The sequence below is a fragment of the Amyelois transitella genome, chromosome 4 (genome assembly GCF_032362555.1).
Source record: "Amyelois transitella isolate CPQ chromosome 4, ilAmyTran1.1, whole genome shotgun sequence".
NCBI classification, from domain to species: Eukaryota; Metazoa; Arthropoda; class Insecta; order Lepidoptera; family Pyralidae; genus Amyelois; species Amyelois transitella.
Genome location: NC_083507.1, coordinates 1324192 through 1351128, shown reverse-complemented (window position 1 = coordinate 1351128; position 26937 = coordinate 1324192). Strand labels below are relative to the sequence as shown.

The 26937-nt window shown below is 39.8% G+C and overlaps 2 protein-coding genes across 2 annotated transcripts; both read left to right on the top strand.

Moving 5' to 3' along the window:
* The first annotated feature begins 256 nt into the window (after positions 1 to 256).
* LOC106132936 (116 kDa U5 small nuclear ribonucleoprotein component) lies at positions 257 to 22090 on the top strand. The gene is made up of 16 exons (XM_060954510.1): positions 257 to 559; positions 732 to 961; positions 1245 to 1496; positions 2108 to 2365; positions 3455 to 3696; positions 5218 to 5351; positions 6334 to 6520; positions 9994 to 10134; positions 11291 to 11503; positions 12497 to 12632; positions 13925 to 14123; positions 14952 to 15094; positions 15775 to 15911; positions 18214 to 18334; positions 19667 to 19859; positions 21908 to 22090. Exons 1-16 carry the CDS (start codon positions 369 to 371, stop codon positions 22059 to 22061), a joined length of 2931 nt encoding a protein of 976 aa, XP_060810493.1. The 5' UTR covers positions 257 to 368; the 3' UTR covers positions 22062 to 22090.
* Positions 22091 to 22533: 443 nt separating this feature from the next.
* Positions 22534 to 26253, top strand: LOC106132938 (probable ribosome production factor 1). The gene is made up of 6 exons (XM_060954429.1): positions 22534 to 22711; positions 22783 to 22906; positions 23412 to 23575; positions 24097 to 24301; positions 24794 to 24939; positions 26051 to 26253. The coding sequence occupies exons 1-6, from the start codon at positions 22686 to 22688 to the stop codon at positions 26226 to 26228; spliced, it is 843 nt and encodes a 280-aa protein (XP_060810412.1). The 5' UTR covers positions 22534 to 22685; the 3' UTR covers positions 26229 to 26253.
* Positions 26254 to 26937: the final 684 nt, after the last annotated feature.

Below are 26937 nucleotides of genomic sequence, written 5' to 3'. Positions count from 1 at the left end.
TGTGTAGTGTAGTGTATGGCTGCGTTCAATAATACGATAAATTTATATTGTACATTTGTCTATGTATTGAAGTAGAAAAATATTTTCAGAAAATTCTGCAACAAAACTCTTCTTATGAGCTTCGTAACAGGAGCCTAAGGAAATGAGAGGAAATTGCAAAACATTCATCTGTGTATCTTTTACTATAAAAGTTGGTTTGCCAAAAAAAAAGAAAAGAAAAAGAAAGTCAAGTTGTCAACAAAGAGTTTGTCAACATTGTGTAATCTGTGATTGTCAAGCGGCATTGGTGAGCGAGTGAGCCGCGTTTGTTTTGATTTGATTATATTTTCTATTCATTATTTTTAAATTCAGTACGATATTTAGGAAAGATGGACGGTGATTTATATGATGAATTTGGTAATTATATCGGACCTGATCTGGAGTCTGAGTCCGACGATGACCAAAGTGTTTACGGGCAAGATAACCGTGATGCCGACGAAGACGCTATGGACGAGGATGAGGATCCTGATGCGGAACCCGAGGTTGCGCCGATGTCGGTTGTGTTGCACGAAGATAAACGGTAATTATTTTAGATAATATTTACAACAAGTTCAAAACAACCTCACATTATTTTTATTAGTGCATAGTGACCACCCCTACAAAAAAAAAACTGTTCCCAAACTCTCAAGCTTTGCTTTAACTGCATTATAAGTTATATCTATAAATTATTTTAAAACACATTGTTTTTCTAGGTATTATCCACAAGCAGTGGAAGTGTACGGACCAGACGTAGAAACAGTAGTCCAAGAAGAGGACACTCAGGCCCTGGACAAGCCCTTAGTGGAGCCGGTCAAGCACAAGAAGTTCCAGGTGCAAGAGCAGCAGCTGCCGGAAACTAAATATGATATGGAATACTTGGCTGATATGCTGGATAATACTAATCTCATGAGGAACGTCACTTTGATGGGGCATTTACATAATGGTATTAACTGTCTTTTTAATTTTTTCAGTTCGTCCTAAAAAATTCATGATACTTATTGGAATAGAATTTATTAACATACTTTTAAAAACTGGGAAACAAAATTTACACAATAAAATTTGAGGGATTTTAAGAAGTCATGCATTAATCCTTAACATAATATTTTTATGGTATTCAAGTCCTGACACCACTTTATTGTTCTGGTCTCCAGGGAAGATGTGAACTGGTCAAAACCTGGGAAGTAATGGCAAATATAAAAAAAAAACATTTTTTCTTTTTTTTTTAGGCAAAACCTCATTTGTAGACTGCCTTATCCGTCAGACTCACCCGGGCACAATCAACAACGACACAACCATCCCTATGCGGTACACGGACACCTTATTTGTGGAGCAGGAGCGTGGGGTGTCAATCAAGTCCATGCCAGTCACCCTGCTGTTAAAGAATATCAAGGGGAAGTCTCACTTGCTCAATATCATGGACACTCCGGGACATGTCAACTTTAGTGACGAAGTAACAGCTGCTTTGAGGATTTCTGATGGTAAGGGCAAATTGTAATGCAAAGTTCTATGTAAGAATTTGCTTAAACTTCTGAATTATTTGCAGCCATTGTCAAGATCTTTTGACATACATATAGGCCTCATTAAGCCTTTGCAATGTTAATGGGTCACTGAAATAATGCCCTATGGTTCCCCACACTTTGGAATAGGACTACTCCATCTCTTGATCATCCAGGGATGTTGTAAATGGCGACTCATGGTAAGGCCAATAAACTTTGGATTATGTTTGTAGGTGATGGGCTAGCAACTATTTGAATCTCAATTCTATCATTTACGACTTACTTACAGTCATACAGCTGACTGTGGCCTTTCAGTCTATTTAAGAATGTTGGCTCTGTCTATCCTTGCAGGGGATGTTGATGTAACTGTATATATGAAATTACAGGTTGCTAGTCTGTCGCCTAAAAGAAGAATCCCAAGTTTATAAGCCAATGCCTTAGTCGCCTTTTAAAGAGATGGAGTGGTCCTATTTTTTTCTATTGGAGCCGGGAACCACACCGATAATATAATTCTTAAGATTTGGTATATCATATATCCTGAGTTAAAAGTAAAAAAAATCGTAGCAAATTTTCACTATCAAAATTTTCCACAGGCGCGGTCCTATTCGTAGACGCCGCTGAAGGTATAATGCTGAACACGGAACGCCTCCTACGGCACGCGGTCCAAGAGCGAGTGCCTCTAACACTCTGCATCAACAAGATTGACAGGTTGATCCTGGAACTGAAGTTGCCTCCAGCGGACGCTTATTACAAGCTGAGGCATATAATTGACGAGCTGAACACTATGCTGGAGACGCACCAGCCTCAAGACAACCCGGATGAACCTGCGATTGTCTTCTCACCACTTTTAGGTAATGTATTTGTTTTAGTTAGTAACTAGTTTAAAACCATTGTTTAATGTTCAGATATTTAAAAGTAACCTACATTACTCTGAGAAGTCTATAATAGGGCTAGTAAATATTGTAGTCCTGAAATTATTTAATTAGCCCCCTAGATCAGGTAATACTGAACTAAAAGATGCACTAAAAAGATTTCTTCTTAAAGATTAGGGTAATAATTTTAAGGTGTTTGTAATATACAAGGAGAGTATGGAGGGAAAGGTCAGAGTGTGAACACCTACACGAACATATCTTGATCAAATTAAGGACGTCCAGGGAAAGGGTCAGGTCAAGAGTACCTAAAACCGCCGAGCTTGCATGAAGAGAGTTATGGATGTGGGTGAAGCGAAAGAAGTATGCAGAGATCGTGGCAAGTGGAAAGATGTTGTCTCTGCCTACCCCTCTGGGGAAAAGGCGTTATTTTATGTATGTAATTATTTGTAAGAGAAAGTAAATGCGAGAGCACTGCACCACTCATATAATACAATACAATACAATGCAAATTGTCTTTATTGCCCATAAAAAATACATATGTAGTAGAAACATGCATTATGAACATGTTAAGCAAAGGCGGACTTATCGCTAAGCAATGCCCTCTAGCCTACATTTGGGCAGTGAAAGAAAAAGTCCTGAACCAGGTGGGCAACATACTTAACAGATTGATTTAATGAATGAATGAAAAAGATAATAATTTCGGCTTGTATCTGGTGATACAAGGAGGGTTGATACAGCAATGGATGGCAGTAGAAAAGGGTTCTCCATCTATTTGCATAAAATTTTGTGTCATAATTTTACATGGCATACCTTTGTTTAGCCTATTAATTGTTACGCATTATATTATTTGGCATAACTCTTTAGGCATATGAACCTAACCTAAACTATGTTTATGCCTATTGAAATAGTATGCCAAAACCAATTATGTCAAAATATTATTATGACAAAAAATAGTATGCATAACTCGTTATGTTAAACAAAAATAGGACAAAAAAATTAGTTGAACGAAAGGGATCCCGTGGAAAAGTCCTGATAAAATTTATATAATTCAAACTCCTTCTTCAACAGGCAATGTATGCTTCGCCTCATCTCTCTACGACGTGTGTTTCACCCTGGAGTCATTCGCGGCCATGTACGCCGCCTCGCAGCCATCGGCCGGGCTCAAAGCATCCGACATGGCCGCTTGGCTGTGGGGAGATGTGTACTTCAACGCCAAGTCCAGGCGGTTCACCAAGAAACAGCCACATTCGTCTGCGCAGAGGAGCTTCGTCGAGTTCATTTTGGAGCCATTGTACAAGATTTTTGCACAGGTAAGCAAGTTTGTTTTCTTAAAAGCAGTTCTTTTATGATTGAACTGAAAAGCTTTCCACTAGGGTTGAAAGCCTCTGACATGGCCGCTTAGTTGTGGGGAGACAGATTTATTTCAATGCTTAGTAAATACTGTTCATGAGGAAACAGCCCACATTCGTCTGCACAGCTTCGTTGAATTCATTAATGTGTGAACAATGTTAGACTACTCTGTGGCTTCTAGGTATGGTAAGGTGTTCAGCTGGAGGTCTTGGATTCGATCTCCAGCCAGGCTAAAATGTATGGTTTTAGATGCCATAAATGGATGATATATCTTTATAGGCTTATAGACCTGGGATTCATCTTTTAGGCGATGGGCTAGCAACTTGTCACTATTTGAATCTCAATTCTATCATTAAGCCAAACAGCTAAACATGGCCTATCAGTCTTCATAACTACGAAAACATTCTGGTCAGATCACGAAGCAGAGACAAAAGCCTCTGGCGACACACATTTATCTCAACGGTCTATAGTCATTGGTAGGGTTGTCAGGTCGCCAAACCTAAAAGCCGGACAGACCAGCTAGTTCTACCGGACATTTGGCTAAAAAAAGCCGGACACCCTATATTAAAGGGTCAGGTCAAAAGTACCCGAAACCGCCGAGCTTGCATGGAGAGATATGAATGTGGATGAAGCGAAGGAAGTATGCAGAGATCGTGGCAATTGGAAAGAGGTAGTCTCTGCCTACCCCGCCGGGAAAGAGGCGTGATTTTATGTATGTATGCACCCTATATTATCGGTAGTCGACTCTCTGCGCCTGCGCTCGCCCACGCTCGGCGGCGCGGCGGCGGCTCTGAAATGTAAAAAGCCTAACAAAAGCCGGACAAGACGGACACCGTTTATTTTGGCCGGACATGCGATCAAAAAGCCTATGTCCGGTTTTATTATCTGATTAATTGTATAAGATTTTATAATAAATTACCAAAAAGTGTTCTTGAAATGAATGATAGAAAATTCAAAAAGTATATTAAAGTTGAGCTTTGTAGGAAAGCCTATTACAGCACGGAGGATTATATTAATGATAAACATGTGTGGCCCGAGCTGGACATAATGGCCTCTTAAATGCTTGTGTATTTTTGACATGATCTTGACATAATTTGGACAGTCTGTACATATTTTTTTATTTTATCTTTATTTTATTTGACGAAATATTCGTATTGACATAATCAGTTCTACATTCATTCATGTTTTTTAATGTAGACAATGTGCATTCGTCCACGATTTAGATTTAAGAGATCTATATTTGTAAATTGACGTCCGATGAAAATGCTTCAGTGTAGTTTGTTCCGCCGCTTCTTCTACACATGCGCTTTGGAAGCGGTAGTAGTTATAATTAGATTTAAGTTATGTGACGTCAATAAGTGATACCTTGTATCCAATTTTGAAAATAAATCTATTCTATTCTATTCGGACCCCTGGCAACGCTAGTTATTCGGCGTCAATAGTTCCTTTCACACATATTAATTTTTGTCCTTATTCAACAGGTTGTGGGCGACGTAGACGACACATTACCGGCCGTGCTGGCCGAGTTGGGCATCAAATTGAGCAAGCAAGAATCAAAGTTAAACGTCAGGCCGCTGTTGAGACTCGTCTGCAGCCGGTTCTTTGGTGATTTCTGGTGAGTGTGCCAGTATTATTGAATGAATGAATGAATGAAATAAGCAAAATAGCTGAACGTGGCCTTTCAGTCTATTCAAGACTGTTGGCTCTGTCTACCCCGTAAGGGATATGTAAGACGTGATGATATGTATGAATGAATGAATTTATTTATTTAACATACATACATACATAAAATCACGCCTCTTTCCCGGAGGGGTAGGCAGAGACTACCTCTTTCCACTTGCCACGATCTCTGCATATTTCCTTCGCTTCATCCACATTCATAACTCTCTTCATGCAAGCTCGGCGGTTTCGGGTTATTATTAATGGTTATCTAAGTATATTAAAGGAATAGCTTAAAGATAAGATAAATGAAGCCAATGACGTCATCACAACCTGTATTAGCTTAGCTGTGTAAACGACACCCTTTTTTGTACGGCTTTTTTATATAGCCGTGCCGTGTGGTTCCCGGCACCGATAGAAAAAAGAATAGGAAACAGAGCTAACAGTCTTAAATTGACTGGTAAATGTTCAGCTGTTTGGCTTAATGATAGAATTGAGATTCAAATAGGTAATATAAAAAGCGATACGTTGCTAGCCCATCGCCTAAAAGAAGAATCCCAAGTTTATAAGCCTAATCCTTAGTCTCGATTTACTATATCCATGGGAAAGAAATATACATACATACATACATATCATCACATCTATATCCCTTACGGGGTAGACAGAGCCAACAGTCTTGAAAAAACTGAAAGGCCACGTTCAGCTATTTGGCTTAATGATAGAATTGAGATTCAAATAGTGACAGGTTGCTAGCCTGTCGCCTAAAAAAGAATCCCAAGTTTGTAAGCCTATCCCTTAGTCGCCTTTTACGACATCCATGGGAAAGAGATGGAGTGGTCCTATTCTTCTTTTTATTGGTGCCGGGAACCACACGGCACTGCCGGGAACACTTCTCATTCAGCTCTTCGGCGGTTCATTCATTGCATTCTCATTTCCAGCGGTTTCGTAGAAATGGTAGTGCGCCACGTGCCGTCGCCGCTAGATGGCGCTGTGCGTAAAGTGGGGCACGCTTACCGCGGCGGAGGCGGACCGCTGCACGCCGACATGGTGGGCTGCGACCAATCCGGCAGGCTGGTGGCGCACACCACCAAGATGTATCCAACTGACGACTGCACTTTCTTCTTGGTGAGGATTTTATATACATCACTACATATCTATAACTAGAGGCCGCCCGCGACTTCGTCCGCATGGAAACCATATCAATCCCGCGGGAACTCCAGGATAAAAAGTAGCCTATATGTTATTCTGGGTCTTCAGCTACCTACATACCAAATTTCATCGTAATCGGTTCAGTAGTTTTTGCGTGAAAGAGTAACAAACATCCATACATCCATACAAACTTTCGCCTTTATAATAGTAGTAGGAAGGATATAAAAATGAATCGCTAAATGTGTTGGTAAGCGCATAACTCAAGAACGCCTGAACCAATTTGGCCAATTCCTTTTTTTTAATACTAGAGGCCGCCCGCGACTTCGTCCGCATGGAAACCCTATCAATCCCGCGGGAACTCTGGGATAAAAAGTAGCCTATGTGTTATTCTGGGTCTTCAGCAACCTACATACCAAATTTCATGGTAATCGGTTCAGTAGTTTTTGCGTGAAAGAGTAACAAACATCCATACAAACTTTCGCCTTTATAATAGTAGTAGGATTCGTCGAAGCTCAAGGATGGTTTATACGGCGAAAAAATACCAAATAATTGCTTGAAAAACCTTAAAAACAGTCCTTTTCTTTATCCCATACAAACGTTTTCTAACTACTACGTACAGTCAATTTGAGCTTTATTGCTAATGTATAGAGTTCACTGTTGTCTAAGCAATATAGGTCTAATAGATAGGAACAAAAAACTGTCATATTACAAATCTTTTTGATAGAACGAAGTCTGTCGGGTCCGCTAGTGTAGTATAAAACAAAGTCGCTATTTTAGTCTGTTTGTCTGTATGCTTAAATCTTTAAAATTACGCAACGGATTTTGATGCGGTTTTTTGTAACAGGTAGAGTGATTCAAGAGGAAGGTTTTTATGTAGGTATAATAACATTTATAATTTTGCACCCGTGCGAAGCCGGGGCGGGTCGCTAGTAGGTACATATATAAAATCACGTCTTTTTCAGGCTGAGATTACATCTTGTAGTTTCTTGGTGCCGTGTGGTTCCCGGCACTATTACAAAAAATAATAGGACCACTCCATCTCTTTCCCACGGATGTCGTAAAAGGCGACTAAGGGATAGGCTTATAAACTTGGGATTTTCTTTTAGGCGATGGGCTAGCAACCTGTCACTATTTGAATCTCAATTCTATCACTAAGCCAAACAGCTGAGCGTGGCCTACCAGTCTTTTCAAGACTGGTGGCACTGTCTACCCCGCTAGGGATAGGTGATCATATGTATGTACATCTTTTCAATTGCCACGATCTCTGCACACTTCTTTCGCTTCATCCACATTCAAAACTCTTCATGCAAGCTCGGCGTTTCGTGTATTATTGACCTGACATTTTGCTTCATTCACCATGTTCCCCGCGTTCACTCTCCTTTCAATGTCACTATCACACTCTCCACCTGCTGTAAAATTTGACCCTAGAATACAAACTCTTTAACTTGCTCCACTTTTCCCGCTCTAATCAAAATATCACATGCTGTCATTTCTTTCTCCATTTCAAAAATCAACTTAACTTACATTCACACTCATTCCTTAATTGTTCAAAGCTTCATAAATACAGTTTATCATCTCCTCCTCCTCGGCTGACAACGCCGGTAGGGGGAAGTCCCGTAACGCCGGACGGCACCTAGCGCCGGACACTCGTACTATTCAAGCGAGTACAAATCAGTTCGTTTCAAAATACAAGTGAAAGGGGTGCTGGGGCATACAGGTACAAGATCACGCGCCGCGCCTCGCCAGCGACGCACACGGCCGCGGCAGGAGTAACCATTTGCTGTTTTAGGCTCGAAATCACGGCGTCACCTAAATATCAATGTAAGTAATTCTAGTATATTTATGCATTTACATTTGAGTGGTATTCAAAGATAAAATCAGTACTCGATTGTTATCCGTAAAATGGTAGAAAATTATTACATCTTTTAAACAATTTTAGTAGGTACCATCTAATGAACGAAAATGTGTGTCCCTTAGCACCGGACACTAAGTCGTCCCTTAGTGCCGGACAGTAAACATATTGATATTTCTTGTAAGAAATTACGTATTTTATTCTAATTATTTAATTTTGTTTTAGAGTATAGAAGAAAGAAGATAGTTAAAATGGAAGAGAAGAAAAAGAAGGGATCCTGGGATCCACAGAGCTTTCAAACTGCTATTGATAAGATTATGTCAAAAGAACTGAGTGTAAGACAAGCTGTAATGCGATACAATATTCCTAAAAGCACTATACATTAAATAAAGGCCCTAAATCGAGAAGAAGTAACAATGAAACCAAAGTTAGGTAGATTCACTAACACCTTCTCAGCAGAGTATGAAGAAGTCTTGGTGGACCACATTAAAGATTTATCGAATAGATGCATGCCGCTCATGAAAAAGAAGTTTCTTAAATTAGCATACGACTTAGCTGAAGCCATGAAGATTCCTCATCGATTTCATAAAGAAAAAGGCAGCGCTGATAAATAAAAAATAAAAGTCGCAATAAAAAATTACGACTTCATGAAAAGGCATTCTGACATTTCGTTGAGAACACCGGAATCGACAAGCATGATGCGCCCCGTAGGATTTAACAAACCACGAGTGGATCTCTTCTACGACAACCTTGAAAAGCTGATGAAACAGTACAACATTCACACCCTCAAGAATTTATAACTGTGATGAAACTGGTGTCAGTTGCGTGCACAAATATTCGTCCGGTACTAGGTGCCACTTTTTAAAATTATGTTTTTTGTTACTAAAGTTTGTTTGATAGTATTAATTATTTTTTAGCAGAGGTTGCATTTTTGTTAAATTAATTTGATTTCTAACTTTGTTATCTAATATAAGTCAAAATTTTATAAACATTCCTTAAATATTTTATGTTTTATTTTGAAATAACCTTAGGTGTCCGCCACTGGGGGACTTCCCCCTATAACCTGATCGGCATTGAGAAGACATTTGACGAGTAACTCATTCAACTTAATTCCACTTTCAGACTTTCAAATCTGTCAAACAACTAACTATAAATAGGTTGAACAGCCAAGGTGACGCCACAAATCCTTGTCTAACACCTTTTACCATAATATATATCACTTTCAATTTCACTTTATATTGTTTCAATATATATGTATCACGTTTTTAAAGATCGCTTTTAGTGATAAGGTCGCTTTTTGCTGCAATGTTTTTAATACGTGTGAGTTTTCTGTAATATATTGTAATACAATAAAGAGGAATTGGATTGTATCACGTATGATGCATAGATAGTTTCTTGATATATTTGCCAAGTTGTAAGCTTTATTCCTAGATTTAAGACCAATATACCTACACTTACTTGGCAAATAAATGAATATAAATTTTTACGCTTTGTTACGCTGTGGTCCACATTCATGAATCGACTCCCAGCTTCTGATACCTGGTGAATACAGAAAATGACCTAACATAGAAATCTTATTGTCACGGTATTATTTCAGGTGCTGGCCCGTATAATGTCGGGGACTTTGTACGCGGGTCAAACGGTCCGGGTGTTGGGAGAGAACTACAGCACTCAGGACGAAGAAGACTCCAGGGTTATGAATGTAGGCAGGTTGTGGATATACGAGGCCAGGTATAAGGTGAGCAAAAAAAAGACACATACATACATATAATCACGTCTATATCCCTTGCGGGTTGGACAGAGCCAACAGTCTTGTAAAGACAAATAGGCCACGTTCAGCTGTTTGGCTTTAAGATAAAATTTAGATTCAAATAGTGACAGGTTGCTAGCCCATCGCCTAAAAGAAGAATCCCAAGTTTATAAGCCTACCCCTTAGTCGCCTTTTACGAAATCTATGGGAAAGAGATGGAGTGGTCCTATTCTTTTTTCTATTGGTGCTGGGAACCACACGGCAAAAAAGATTTTTTTTTAATGTTATGTATCATACAAGCTAGATTTAACTATCTATTTTACTCAAGAATTTACTAACTGGAATTCATACTTACTTTTGAAAATACAGAAATGAAAAATTACTTAGAAATTTATAAATTCCCTTTTTCTTTGTATTATTTATTATCGCATCATTCGAAAAGGCAGTGTAAGAGACATGGAAGAAATTCATTCTAATCTACCTCAAACTCTCCATGAGACGAAAAAACATTTTCCACCTCCATAGGCTATAGTCTTGGTTGCATCCTCACCGCTCTGAGAGGAACTTTTGACCATGGATCCTGAATTGGATGAGTCAGTTAAAGCGAACTTTGCAGGTAAACCTAACGCGTATTTATCGATCATGGTAACACATCCATTTGCCTGAATGTGTAGGTTTCATTTGACGGCCTCTGTGGCGAAGCGGTAGTACGCTTGTCTGTGTCACCGGAGGTCTCGGGTTCGAATCCTGGCCAGGGCATGATGAGAAAAGAACTTTTATCTATATAAGTATTTATTATAAAATATAGTATCGTTGAGTTAGTATCTCGTAACACAAGTCTCGAACTTCGAGGCTAACTCAATCGGTGTAATTTGTCCCATATATGTATGTATATTTATTTATTTATTATTCATTCTGGAATTTTTATTTTGGTCTTTTCCAGATTGATTGAACTTCCGTGATTTAATATACCTTTCAATTATCTTCATAATTATTACATACATACATAAAATCACGTCTCTTTCCCGGAAGGGGTAGGCAGAGACTACCACTTTCCAATTGCCACGATCTCTGCATACTTCCTTCGCTTCATCCACATTCATAACTCTCTTCATGCATTATTTATCATTATTTACATTACAAGGTGGAGCTGAACAGAGTGCCAGCCGGCTGCTGGGCGCTGGTCGAAGGTGTGGACCAACCAATCGTGAAGACTTGCACCATGGTGGCAGCAGACGAGACCGAGGAACTCCACACGTTCAGACCTTTGAGGTTCAACACGCAGGCGGTCGTCAAGATCGCCGTGGAGCCTGTCAACCCATCGGAGCTGCCCAAGATGCTGGACGGGTTGAGGAAGGTAAGTTGTATGTAGGAAGTATTGTTATTAAAGTTATTTATTCCTACAGAAGAAAGAAGGAGAAAATAATCAGTTTAAAATGTCTATATTATTCAACGTATAACTTAAGAACATCTATCAATCCTATTACTATTATAAAGGCGAAAGTTTGTATGGATGTATGGATGTTTGTTACTCTTTCACGCAAAAACTACTGAACCGATTACCATGAAATTTGGTATGTAGGTAGCTGAAGACCCAGAATAACACATAGGCTACTTTTTATCCCAGAGTTCCCGCGGGATTGATAGGGTTTCCATGCGGACGAAGTCGCGGGCGGCCTCTAGTAAAAAATATTTTTGACATATCTCTAACAAACAACATCATGGCAACCGTTGCTATGGCGTATACCAAGAAGGTTGCCTACATTGTATATAGCTTAACACTGAAGTTGACGTTGTTGAAGAAAATGCTGCAGTGCAGTTTGTTACCGCTTCTTCTGCATTAACGCTTTGGAAGCGGCAGTAAACATAGTTTTCAATAATTTGTTTGACGTCAACCAATGTTATGAAACCAAAAGGTATGACAGTTATTAAGTGATATGAAGTATCCTATAATAATTAATAAAAATTTTGAATTTGAAATTTGAACTGGTATGGTCATGTCTTGTGGAAGCCTGCCTGGCTCAGGTAGAACTGTCAGAATCGAAGAAACCCTGACTGGATGTCGCAAATGACGATCAGTTTGTTAATAGTTATACGGAGCTGCATACAACCTCCGACACAACATTAGCCGCGGTTCCCCAGGCGTCACACCTAGCTTGGCGGAAGATCTTCCCTTTGGTGCAAGTTTATAAGCCTATCCCTTAGTCGCCTTTTACGACATCCACGGGAAAGAAATGGAGTGGTCCTATTCTTTTTTTTTTGTTTTGGTGCCGGGAACCACACGGCACGGCATTCAGTTCATAATATGTATAACATATGTATAACCTGTTTTTTTTTTTTTGTACGTCAGGTGAACAAGTCATACCCCCTGCTCTCCACCCGGGTGGAGGAGAGCGGCGAGCACGTGATCCTGGGCACCGGCGAGCTGTACCTGGACTGCGTGATGCACGACCTTCGGGACATGTACTCGGAGATCGATATCAAAGGTGGGTAGCATCAGTTGGTAAGGATGAAGGTTAAGAAACAAAATGGCGGTCACCTGTCTTTCATATGGTGTAAATATTACTCGGGGATTGATATCAAAGGTGGGTAGCATCAGTTGGTAAGGAAGAAGGTTAAGAAACAAAATGGCGGTCACCTGTCTGTCATATGGTGTAAATATTACTCGGGGATCGACATCAAAGGTGGGTAGCATCAGTTAGTAAGGAAGAAGGATGAGAAACAAAATGGCGGTCACCTGTCTGTCATATGGTGTAAATATTACTCGGGGATTGATATCAAAGGTGGGTAGCATCAGTTGGTAAGGAAGAAGGGTAAGAAACAAAATGGCGGTCACCTGTCATAGGGTATATTATGTAATATTTGGTAGCATTGGGCGATGGGCTAACAACCTGTCACTATTTGAATCTCAATTCTATCACTAAGCCATACAGCTGAACTACCCCGCAAGGCATATATATATACATACATACATATGATCACGTCTATATCCCTTGCGGGGTAGACAGAGCCAACAGTCTTGAAAAGACTGGATGGCCAAGTTCAACTATTTGGCTTGATGATAGAATTGAGATTCAAATAGTGACAGGTTGCTAGCCCATCGCCTAAAAAAGAATCCCATGTTTGTAAATCCCTTAGTCGCCTTTTACGACAACCATGGGAAAGAGATGGAGTATTTCTATTCTTTTTTGTATTGGTGCCGGAAACCACACGGCACAAGGTAAGTTAAGGAAGCAGGATACGAACCAAAATGGCGGTCACCTGTCATAAGGTATAAATATTACTCGGGTATTGATATCAAAGGTGGGTGATGCTGGGTAGGATCAGTTGGTAAGGAAGAAGGTTAAGAATCAAAATGGCGGTGTCCTGTCATAAGGTATGTATTATGTGATATTTGGTAGCATTGGGCGATGGGCTAACAACCTGTCACTATTTGAATCTCAATTCTATCACTAAGCCATACAGCTGAACGCGGCCTTTCAGTCTTTTACGAGACTGTAGGTTCTGTCTACCCCACTTGGGATATACATACATATAATCACGTCTATATCCCTTGCGGGGTAGACAGAGCCAACAGTCTTGTAAAGACTGATAGGCCATGTTCAGCTATACCACGTGGCTTTAATATAGAATTGAGATTCAAATAGTGACAGGTTGCTAGCCCATCGCCTAAAAAAGAATACCAAGTTTGTAAGCCTATTCCTTTTATATGTATGTATATTTTAAATAGGCATTGTTATTAAGAAGTATGCAAATAAATAATTACTTCTCGTTTCAGTCGCGGACCCGGTGGTGTCGTTCTGCGAGACTGTTGTGGAGACGTCATCGCTCAAATGCTTCGCCGAGACGCCGAACAAGCGCAACAAGCTGACGATGATAGCGGAGCCCCTGGAGCGGGGGCTCGCGGAGGACATCGAGGCGGGCGCCGTGTGCGTCACCTGGGACAGGAAGAAGCTCGGCGAGTTCTTCCAGACCAAGTTAGTAGATGTATAAATGATAGAAATAATGAATAGCGGAGCCCCTGGAGCGGGGGCTGGCGGAGGACATCGAGGCGGGCGCCGTGTGCGTCACCTGGGACAGGAAGAAGCTCGGCGAGTTCTTCCAGACCAAGTTAGTAGATGTATAAATGATAGAAATAATGAATAGCGGAGCCCCTGGAGCGGGGGCTGGCGGAGGACATCGAGGCGGGCGCCGTGTGCGTCACCTGGGACAGGAAGAGGCTCGGCGAGTTCTTCCAGACCAAGTTAGTAGATGTATAAATGATAGAAATAATGAATAGCGGAGCCCCTGGAGCGGGGGCTGGCGGAGGACATCGAGGCGGGCGCCGTGTGCGTCACCTGGGACAGGAAGAGGCTCGGCGAGTTCTTCCAGACCAAGTTAGTGTTGATGCATGACGTGTTTGGACGTCAATAAGTTATACCTTGTACCTTGACGGCCTCGGTGGCTCAGCGGTAGTACGCTTGTCTGCAACACCGGAGGTCCCGGGTTCGATGAGAAACGAGGGTGTGATGAGAAACGAACTTTCTCTGATTGGCCCCGGGTCTTGGATGTTTATCTATATAAGTATTTATTATAAAATATAGCATCGTTGAGTTAGTATCTCGTAACACAAGTCTCGAACTTACTTCGAGGCTAACTCAATCGATAAAATATATGGGGTAAATAATTAATTCTTGAGAGCTTCAACGATGCCCAGAATAACTATTCCACGCGTACTAAGCCGCGGGCACATCAGCTATAATAAATAAAAGTTTTGAATTTGAAAAAAAAAAAAAAAAAACTTATAAAATGCGTTTAACCCTCAGATACGACTGGGACTTGCTGGCCGCTCGTTCTATATGGGCATTCGGCCCGGACAGCACCGGCCCCAACATCCTGGTGGACGACACACTGCCGTCCGAGGTCGACAAACATCTGCTTGCGTCCGTCAAAGACAGCATTGTGCAGGGTAAGAATGAATAGGCATGATGACAATTTTTTTTTTGTTTTGGGCTTAACTTAGTTTCACAACAACTTAAACATTGGTTTACTGGTTTTTTCTTGATCAAATTAAGGACGTCCTGGTAAAGGGTCAGGTCAAAAGTACCCGAAACCGCCGAGCTTGTATGAAGAGAGTTATGAATGTGGATGAAGCGAAGGAAGTATGCAGAGATCGTGGCAAGTGGAAACAGGTAGTCTCTGCCTACCCCTCCGGGAAAGAGGCGTGATTTTATTTACGCATTTCTATTTTAAATCTGGATATTTGGAAAGTTGATGTTGGTGAAGAAAATGCTGCAGTGCAGTTTGTTACCGCTTCTTCTGCACTGACGTTTTGCAAGCGGCAGTTAACTAAGTTTTAAGTAATTTATTTGACGTCAACCAATGTTTTGAAACAAAAGATATGACAATAATTATTAAGTGTTGTTGATGTGTTTTGGATTTGATAGAATTTGAATTTTTGACATTTTAATGACTAATTACCAAAATTCAAATTAAAGCGATAATAATAACTAATACAATTTAATATTGGAGGATGGAAATATGCAAAGATCGTGGCAAGTGTAAAGATGTAGTCTCTGCCTACCCCACCGGGAAGGAGGCGTGATTTTATGTATGTATGTATGTACGTATGTATGTATCCCTTTACAGGCTTCCAGTGGGGCACACGGGAAGGGCCGCTCTGCGAGGAGCCCATAAGGAATGTCAAATTCAAAATATTGGACGCGGTGATAGCGCAGGAACCTCTGCACAGGGGCGGCGGTCAGATCATACCTACTGCTAGGAGGGTGAGTTAGTCACATCACATCGAAATGTTGCGATAAATTGGCATCTTTTTAAATATTCGCATCGACATTCGCATTCGCATCAATCGATGCGAATGTGAATGTGTGCAGGTCGCGACATGCGTCGGCGGCGAGTTGTACGGCGCATGCGCGGAGTGTACTATGATAAATTGACTTATCTGGCCCGGAAATATCTAAATGCTCCCCTGCTAGCGTTCAGAGTGAACAGTTATTCAGTGCAGCCGGGCTTATATATCAGCCACTGTGAAATCGCCTTACGGGAGAGAAGGCAGCAAAATTACAATACTTAAAATATAATATACTTACCTTTGTTAAAATTTGAATATTGATTAAACCGAAAAAAACAAAAAATATATAAGTAGATTTACCAGTAATATTTTAGTTTGTAGTTTAGTCGTTTTTGGTGTACCTACCGCTAAATTGTTAAATAATTTTAAAAAACTTACTATGACACTTCAATCTAACCTAAAAACTTACCTAACCTACCTAGCATTCGCATTCGCACATTCGCATCGCGAAACATTCGCATTCGCATCCGCGTTCGCGAATGTGACGAAAGTGACATTCGTGACATCCCTATAATCGACTATAGCTAGCGACATGTTGCCCGCGAGTCTGTCTGCATAAATAAATATTGGACTGTATTGACTGATTGTATCCACGAATTTTCACACCGTCTGTCCAATCCTCTAGAGTGATGCGCATTATTAACTCAGTGTATACATTGAACAAGAGCGGTGATATTATGCATCCCTGGCGTACTCCGGCACTAGGGCGAAAGTTTCCTGACAAGACGTCTTCTGTGCGCACAGAGGCTGTTCCATCCTCGTATAGACGTATAGACGTCTTAAAAGGTGGCCGTCTTAAAAGGTGGACTTAAAAGGTGGATGTGATAATAATCGACTAATAGCTAGCTACATGTTGCCCGCGAGTCTGTCTGCATAAATAGTATATAGTATATAATCGTTTATTTTTCTCTCAACTTATTAGTAGTAAGTATACATATGTGGCGACATCTCTACGCCACTCGTCAACAACATTAAATCTCACAACAACTGTCAATCATCGCGAAGAAATCGACGCGCTTAGCAAATAGCAGCGAAGAACCTAAATCGCGATTTCAGAGATTTCACGGATTGGAGCTATATATACAACCTCCGACACAACATCGTTGGAGCCGCGGTTCCCCAGGCATAACACCAAGCCTGGCGGAAGATCTTCCCTTTGGTGGCGGTCGAGCCGAATCATCGCTCCCGCTACACATAGTTCAGCTTATGGCAATATCTAAATTAAGTGGAGAGAACTGGTGCCTGAGGTAGGTGGGTATAACCCTCCTGTGTTACAGGTCACCAGGCTCAACTCCGCCCTTATGTTAAACAGTTTATATAGTCGCCGCTAAGGTTGTATGAGAAAAAGAAAGAACAAGGAATATAAAAAAATAGGGATAAGCGTAGTACGCTATCAATAAAAAGACTGATCCAAAAACTTAAGGACCGCAGATTTGATGTAGGTACTAAGTATGAAAGTATAATGTGTGGATTTTTAAGGTAAGAGAAATCATTTATAATATTATTTGTATAAGATTTTCAGTAGAGTTGTAATCAAGAGACAGTAGCCATTTTACGATAAATAAATATTGGACGCGGTGATAGCAGCGAGTTCATGTCGATGTGATCACCGCCACTTCTTCTACACATGCGCTTTCAAATTCAAATTCAAACTTTTATTTGCATAATATGAGTACAACAAGGTCTTAAATATAATGTATAACAGCTTTGGAAGCGGTAGTAGTTATAATTAGATTTAAGTTATGTGACGTCAATAAGTGATACTTTGTATCCAGTTTTGAAAATAAATCTATTTTATTCTATTATAATCGACACGCTAGCTACATGTTGCCCGCGAGTCGGTCTGCATAAATAAATCTCTATTAAATAAAAAAAATATTATTCCAATGTCAAAGCTAGATTACTGCAATTCATTTATTATTTTTGGTGCCGGGAACCACGCGGCACCAATAGAAACAAAAGAATAGGAACACTCCCTCTCGTTCCCATGGATGTCGATAAAGGCGAATGAGGGATAGGCTTATAAACTTGCGATTGTGATTTTAGGCGATTTGCTAGCAAACTCACTATTTGAATTTCAATTCTATCTTAAAGCAAAACAGCTGAACGTGGCCTATCAGTTCTTTCAAAACTGTTCGCTCTGTGTACCCCGCAAGGGATATAGACGTGATTATGTGTATGTATGTAAAATGGACAACATTGAACTTGTCCGCCAGGTGGCGTACTCGGCGTTTCTGATGGCGACCCCCCGGCTCATGGAGCCCTACCTGTTCGTGGAGGTACAGGCGCCCGCCGACTGCGTCTCCGCCGTCTACACCGTGCTCGCCAAGAGGAGAGGTATGATGCAAAATTTTTAATTTTGTTCGTTTCTTCGCGAATGTATGTATTTAGTAGCTATTATTGTCAGCGCCATCTGTTAACAAAAATTTGTACTATATAGTTTATTTTTTTACTTTTTTATTTAGTTTATTTACATGTTTTGTTCTGAACTGATTTGAAACTTAACAAATTCAACTTGTATTTTAGTGTTTGATTGTATGTAGTTATTTATCAAATTTCATCAAAATAAAATATTTGCCTGTAGCGCCACAAAACGCACAACTCACAAGCAATGTTGAAAAACATAACATAGAATCACGTAGCGGGGTAGACACAGCCATCATTCTCGAAAAGACCAATAGGTGACGTGCAACTGTTAGACTAAATGTTAGAATAGACATTCAAATAGTGACAGGTTGCTAGCCCATCGCCGAAAGGAAGAATCCCAAGTTTATAAACCTATCATTAGTCGGTTTTTACTACATCCATAGGAAAGATATAAAGTGGCCCTATTCTTTTTTCTACTGGTGCCTGGAACCACACGGCACATACAACAAAAACCCATTTATTAGTTATGACTTCGTCCGTGTGAACTAGTTATTTTGGGCATAATTGAAGCTCTCTGCTTTAGGTGTTAAAATTAATGCTAACCCTGGACGTTTAAAACAAATTATTTTATTTTTAATAATTTCCCCCGTTTTTTTTAAATGCAGCATCATGATATTATATAGCCTAAAGCTTTCCTCTATAAATGGTCTAATCAACACAAAAAAAAATCAATTTGAACCAGTAGTTCCTGAGATTAGCGCTGTAGGACCCGTAGGCTCTCTGAAGATATCTAGGGAGACACTGGCTCACTACTACACACGACCTGGAGCGCAGGCGCACGTCCTATCAGTAACGCGTTCGGTACAAGACTGACGTTTGACAGCTGCCCCCTCCAGTGTGGTACGTGAGACAATGTATAATATCTATTGTATAGATATACAAACACTACAAGCGCGTTCAAACAAACAAACAAACTCTTCAGATTTATAATATTAGTATAGATTTTTGTTCATTAATAATTATATACATATTTCAATGCAAAAAGAAGTACCCGAAACCGCCGAGCTTGCATGAAGAGAGTTATGAATGTGGATAAAGCAAAGGAAATATGCAGAGATCGTGTCAAGTGGAAAGAGGTAGTCTCTGCCTACCCCTCTGGGAAAGAGGCGTGATTTTATGTATGTATGTATGTATTGCAATGCAATCAATTCTATTGGCACTGCGCTAAACAATCACCATAAACCACAAGAGTATGTAGTCGCTTTACATTTTTTGACACATAATGACATTTAATTGCCACAGGCCACGTGACCCAAGACGCGCCCGTGGCCGGCTCCCCGCTGTACACGATCAAGGCGTTCGTGCCGTGCATCGACTCGTTCGGGTTCGAGACCGACCTGCGCACGCACACCCAGGGGCAGGCGTTCTGCCTCCAGGTGTTCCACCACTGGCAGATCGTGCCTGGCGACCCGTTGGACAAGAGCATCGTCATCAGGTGAGCGTGCGCAGCCAAATGATGTAGTTATAATTAGTGTTGGTCCCGACATTAATGTATGGGAGTGAAAGTTGGGTATGGCAAAAGAAGCACGAAAGCAGAATAAATGCAGTGGAAATGAGAGCGTTAAGGAGTATGTTGGGTGTGAAATTGAGTGACCGGATAAGGAACAGCGTGATAAGGGAATGTTGTGATGTGAAGGAAGATGTAGTTACAGGAATAGAAAAGGGTATGTTGAGATGGTTCGGTCATGTGGAGAGGATGAATGAAAACAGGTTGACTAAGCATCTCCTTGTATATCTATACAAGGAGAGTGTGGAGGGAAAGGTTGGAGTGGGAAGACCTAGACGAACGTATCTTAATCAAATTAAGGACGTCCTGGTAAAGGGTCAGGTCAAAAGTACCCGAAACCGAGCTTGCATGAAGAGAGTTATGAATGTGGATGAAGCGAAGGAAGTATGCAGAGATAGTGGCAAGCGGAAAGAGGTTGTCTCTGCCTACCGCTCCGGGAAAGAGGCGTGATTTTATGTATGTATGTATGTATGTTGTTTGAAGTGGTTTCAATTTACGGGAATTCCTGTCTAGAATTTTTTTTATTGTTTGTTGTGATGAAGGGAGATTTCTTTTGTTTCCATTATTATATTGGTATAAATCAGTATTAAAAAAGAAACGAATTATTAACACGTTGAACGCCAGACGGCACACCGGTGGGCCCACTGACATAATCCGTTCGGGCCGTAGTGAAATTGCGTTTTCCGTAATTTTTGGCCATTTCGTTTTATTGCACCAAACGATTACAAATACGTTATTTCGTAATGTAGGCTATTTATTTTCTTGAATTATTACCAAAAAAGTGGAAATATTGAACTAGGCACACCGGTGACCCCCGCGGCCCGAACGGCAGGAATTTCGTAAATCCTTCTCCGCTGGCCACGGGGTCACGCAGCGGCCCACCCCGCGCCCCGCTACCGCTACCTTTGCTGGGAAAAGATCTCCTTATAGGATATAATATTGAAAGGTTTTTTGTGTGTTTTGATAATTTTTTAGCATTTCTTGAACTAGTAATGTCCCATTGCTGGGTAAATATCTCTCATGTTTCGTATTTTCTCTACAAGATGTTATAATTGCATTTAAGTTAAAAATATCGTGTGTTTTGTATTAACGCCTGTTTAAGTTGGTTTTGATTTTGTTTTTATTAGGTACATTTTATTTTATAGTTAAAAGTGAAGCTACAAACTGAAAAGTACCATATTGTTGCTCAATTTATCATTAGGATACCTACAAGCAAAATTCCTGTTTTCAGTTTTTTTTTTTGCGTTTTTTTGGTATATTTCTAATAAAACATTTAACCTAATAATTGGTTTTTGCATTTTAATATTACCTTTCTAATGATAAGTATCTAAATTAATAATTATTTTACTTTAAATATACTTTGGATATGGCAGATCAGTACAGCCCTAATAATTTGACAAAAATTGGAAAAAAATCTAAGTGTTTACCCGTACAAAAGAACCAAGCCGAATCTTATATTCTACAGGGCCAAGCGGCCCACCTTAGTAACGTTATTGCATAGTATCTTTCCGTTTCGGCCAGTAAATTGCGTTTGAAGTGAAGCTCTCCGATGGCACACCGGTGACCACCAAAGCCTGAACGGAACAATACCCTTTGGCTCACCGGTAACCCCCGTGGCCTAAACGGAACAACATGCTTTTTCCTTCGGCGTTCAACGTGTTAATGGCGGCAAAATAGTGATCTGTCACTATTGCCGTCTTTTTTCATACACGGCGGTACTGCATGCAAAAAAAGTAGTATATTTTTTTATATTAAAAAAAACTAAAAAAACACTTTGCCCAACCTACGCACTGCAAGTACATGACGCCATTTTAGATTCGTTTTTTTTGTTGTAACGGATAGGTATTTCCAACCGCATATAACTTTCATATATTTTTTTAATTAATTGTGACTTTACAACTACGATTCTATGTAAAATTTTATACTTATAGCTAATAAACAAACAGCATTTAATACAGCTATTTCTTTTGTCTCAGGCCCCTGGAGCCCCAACCAGCGACGCACTTGGCCAGAGAGTTCATGATCAAGACGCGACGTCGCAAGGGCCTCAGTGAGGACGTCTCCATCAACAAGTTCTTCGACGACCCTATGTTGTTGGAGCTGGCGCGGCAAGATGTCCAGTTGAATTAGATTTAATTAAATATATGGTTCAAAAATTGTTTGCCGTGTTTGCTTTTAATTGTAATTTGAAGACTGAGCTGAAAAACGCAGTTGGTCCTCTGTGCCTTGGACATGCGCACTCGGATCAGATGTGTTTGTCTGTAGACACGCACAGACTTATAAATATAAATGTAGTTCAATAAATAAATAATATTTCAAGTATTTTTTAAATCTTTGGTAGAAAGAAGCAGTAAAAAACGAAAAAAAAATTTACGTGGCAAAAGCTATGCAGGTGTAGTCCGCCGTCTATCCTTTAGTATAGTACCTAGTGCCGTGGTAAGCCTCCGAAAGAATTGCTCGATGATAAAGATAATAAAATATAAAGGTCAGTGGCACTGCTGGATTTGGCTGTGTAGTATTCAACCTACGCGTATTTTTGAAAAAAAAAAGAAAATTTGCTGTCAATGTCAAAATATTCCACTTCACTCTCAGCTGTCACGTGGGAAAATAGAATAACATGAAAGTTTACAAGTTCACTGAGCACGAGTTTGTGTTTTAATGATATAAATTAAATTAATTTAATCATACATTGGTCAAATAGAACAAAGAAGTATTTACTAAGAATATAATTTTAATAATTACTTAAATTACAAAATGGCACGGGGTAAAGACAAAAAGAAGTAAGTAAGGTTATGTTTTGCGGTGTTGTTGTTTTATTTTGAGCAGTTTTAAGCACGTTATCTGGTTTTAGACGCAAGTTAGAGAAGAAACAAGAGGGCGATGATGTTCCCAAGAAGATTCCGCACACTTTGGAGTCGCTCCGGGAGAAAGATGAGACTATGCTCGCTAATGTGGAAGCAGAGGAGCAGGAAGAGGTGAGGACAGCTGATCACATTTTCATACGTTTTCTTAAACTGGTTTGAACCCTATTGGTTGTCACAAGATTTATATGGTCTCATCTGTATAAGATAAATTCAAGTTCAAATTTTTATTTGCATAATATGAGTACAACAAGGTCTTAAATGTATATGTATCTTCATGTACCCTTTCGGATGTTGCAAAACATTTATTATGTAGGTATAAATGATAATATTATATATGTGAACAGTGTTTGTTTGTCCATTTTTGACGTTGAAACCACTGAACTGATTTCCATGAAATTTTGTATATGGCAAGTACTTAAGCTTGATTTACTCGTTTGCTGTATTCATTGTCATGCAACACAGTTTCCAGCTTTCCCACAGAATTACTAAGAACTAACACATGACCACCTATACAGCCAAAGACCCTTTTTTGGTTTATTTCCAAGAGATTTTATAATGCTCATATTTATTATACTAAGATCACCAACCTAATAATTTCTTGAATATTATTTCGCAGGCACAAAAAGACATGGAGTTAGATGAACTGTCCTCGTATTACGAGAATTCTTACGAGCCCAAGGTGTTGATTACCTACTCGGACAACCCACATAACAAGACTAGGATATTTGGCAAGGAACTCACTAGGATCATACCTAACTCAATATCTAGATATAGACAAAGGTGAGTACACATTTGCATAATAATATAGACTAGTATCGCATCCCACTCCAATAAAGTTAATTTTTTATTTATTTATTTATTCAAGCATCACTTAATAAATGTCATATCTTTTGGTTTGACAGCATTGGTTGACATCGAATAAATTACTAATAAGTAAGTTTACTGTTGTGTCTAAAGCGTCCATGCAGAAGCAGCAATTAGGCACTTATAGAAAAAAGAAAAGAAGCACTCTATCTCTTTCCCATAGATGTCTTAAAACGCGATTAATGGATAGGCTTATAAACTTGGGATTCTTCTTTTAGGCAGTGGTAGCAACCTGTCACTATTTGAATCTCAATTCTATCATAAAGGCAAACAGCCAAACATGGCCATTTGAACAGTGGCCGTCTTTTCAAGACTGTTGGCTCTGTCTACCCCGCAAGGGATAAAGACGTGATTATATGTAAACACTATCGTCATAAGTACTTACTGAGCCCTGTCCTATATATGTTTACCCTTTATCCAACCGAATTGATTTTCAGATCATCAGTAAAAAGAATAGTCCAATCAGCCATCCGAGAGGACGTGACAGATGTGATCGTAATAAATGAAAATCAGAAACAACCAAACGGCTTTCTGCTGATACACCTGCCGAATGGACCCACAGCGCACTTCCGTCTATCCAGCTGTAAGATCACGCCGGAGTTGAGGAAGGATTGGAAGGAGATCACTACGCATAGGCCTGAGGTGAATATTTAAGTTCTTAACAGTAGGGGATTTTCAAAAGTGATTATACATACATACGTATAACAACGTCTTTGTCCCTTGCGGGGTAGACAGGGCCTACAGTCTGGATAAGACTGATAGGCCACATTTGGCTGTTTGGCTTGACGATAATCCGAATGGAAAGATTCGAATTTCGTCAATAGAAATTTAGAAATTGAAAGAACACAAATTGAGCAAATCTAGGGTTCTGAAGTCCCATCTAACCAGTGAAAGATCATCACAGCACTGGTAAAAATCAGTTAAATTCTACTTACACTTATACTTATTTATAAAACTTGCTAATTTCAACGTAAACAACATTAATTTCCATAAAAAAAAAAATTTACGAAACATGTTGTATCCACCATGTAAAAATTTAAATTAAAAAGCAAAAGAAGAAGGGTTTTTGGTCATGTTCTTTACTGTTTTTTAGTGTTTCCAAATTATTTATAAGTGCTTATGTATTCACTCTAGGTGATACTGAACAACTTCAGCACCCGCCTGGGGCTGACTGTGGGGCGCATGCTCGGAGCCCTGTTCCACTACGAGCCGCAGTTCCGAGGCCGTCGCGCTGTCACCTTCCACAATCAGCGGGACTATATATTTTTTAGGCATCATCGGTAGGTTCTTATTAGATAAAAATTTCTTGGTGCATTTATGTTAAATTTTATTGTCTTCGTAATGTCGGGATGGACATCTGACGGCCTCTGTGGCGAGTGTAGTGCGCTTGTCTGTTACACCGGAGGTCCCGGGTTCGAATCCCGGCCACGGCATGATGAGAAAAGAACTTTTTCTGTCTGGTCTGGGTCTTGTATGTTTATTTATATAAGTATTTATTATAAAATATAGTATCGTTGAATAAGCAGGTAAACTTACTAGGAGGCTAACTCAATCTGTGTAATTTGTCCCATATACTTATAAGTATTTATATTTATTTATTTATATATGTATTTATTACATAATACTGACAGATCGATTCACTGTCTCACATAACATCGAATATCTCTTAAATTAACGTGATTCTTCATATCACGTTAGCGGAGCCGCGTATTCTAGTATGGTTTTTGCGAGTACGAAGTCGCGGAAAATAAGTAGTTTTTCTTTTTATTTAAACAATATTATTTAATATATTATTTTACATGTCATAAATGTGTAGAAAGAGGGGCGAGGAAGATGTTAGTCCTGATGTTCTAACTAGTGTCTTAACTCTTGCCGATCTTTCTCCTGGCTTTAGTATTGTTGACATCCTCTCCTGACTTCGTATAGAACGAGATGCGCCTTTCACCACGATCCTGGGTTGATAGGTCAGGTTTTTATGCGAAGCGACCTCCATAACCTAACCCATAGTTACACATCTACTGAATCTGCAACTTTCTCCACGATGATTTTCCTAAAGAAATTTACCCTACCGAAAGTAGGTATCTACCTATATATAATAAATTAAACCTTATTTATAAATTTTGTGTGGTTCCCGGCACCAATACAAAAAAGAATAGAACCACTCCATTTCTTTCCCATGGATGTCGTAAAAGGCGATTAAGGGATAGGCTCACAAACTTGGGATTATTTTTTTTGGGCGATAGGCTTGCAACCTGTCACTATTCGAATCTCAATTCTATCATTAAGCCAAATAGCTGATGGTGGCCATTCAGTCTTTTCCAGACTGTTGGCTCTGTCTACCCCGCAAGGGATATAGACGTGACCATATGTATGTATGTATAAATTTTCCAGGTACGAATTCACAAAAGATGGCAAGCGTGCCAAACTCCTCGAACTGGGGCCTCGGTTCACCCTGAAGTTGGTCTCCTTGCAGCAAGGCACCTTCGACTCCAAGAAGGGAGACTACGAGTGGATCATCGCTGGTCGACGGCACCAACTCGAGACGTCGAGGAGGAAGTTCTTTTTGTAGGATATTAAAAGTATTTTGTATAGAATCTGTTGTTTTTTCTTTGGACCACAACATTCCGTGGATGACAAAGAGAATTAAGAACACAGTGAAGAAAATAGTGTGATAAATTGTAAAATGTAAATCAGAGGAACTGTCAACGTAGGATTCTCCTTTTAGGCGATCGGCTGCTAGTAATTTACCACTATGTAGTATTTCAATCACATTTCCATAATTAATACTTACTATTAATATTACAGCTAAAAATGGTTTTTGTATTTAATCTGTTTACGAATAGTCACGTCTATAACTCTTGAAGGTTAGACAGAGCCAAGTCTTGAATAAACTGAAATGCCACGTTCATTTGTGTGACTTAGTATATTTTTTTATTTTCCCTACCTTATGACCAGTGTGCGTGACTCCAGAAGGAAGTTTCGTTCTAGACCCTACTGAGTTTAATAAATAATTAATGCATTATCTCGTGTAAATGTGCGCGAAATATAAAATTTGTGCAAAAAATTCTGCTGGAGTAACGCTGTTCCAGCAGGAAGATTTTTCCTGCTGGACCCGGAGAAGCAAGTAATGAATATCAGCAGATAGCTTATATTTCAGCAAGAAAGTGCAGCATAAAATTTAATTTGTGCGCCATAGGGTTTTAGAGTTATTTAGTTTCCTGCTGGAGTCACGTGTTGCAGAAAGCTGTATCTCGGAAACCATTGAATGTGGGACCTTG

Bases quoted from the DNA above. Each gene is read 5' to 3' on its own strand.
- LOC106132936 (XM_060954510.1), top strand. From the start codon at position 369: ATGGACGGTGATTTATATGATGAATTTGGTAATTATATCGGACCTGAT. The intron at 962-1,244 runs GTATTAACTGTC...TTTTTTTTTTAG, and splicing joins GATGGGGCATTTACATAATG to GCAAAACCTCATTTGTAGAC. The intron at 10,135-11,290 runs GTGAGCAAAAAA...TTACATTACAAG, and splicing joins TATACGAGGCCAGGTATAAG to GTGGAGCTGAACAGAGTGCC.
- LOC106132938 (XM_060954429.1), top strand. From the start codon at position 22,686: ATGGCACGGGGTAAAGACAAAAAGAA. The intron at 22,712-22,782 runs GTAAGTAAGGTT...ATCTGGTTTTAG, and splicing joins CGGGGTAAAGACAAAAAGAA to ACGCAAGTTAGAGAAGAAAC. The intron at 22,907-23,411 runs GTGAGGACAGCT...ATTATTTCGCAG, and splicing joins AAGCAGAGGAGCAGGAAGAG to GCACAAAAAGACATGGAGTT.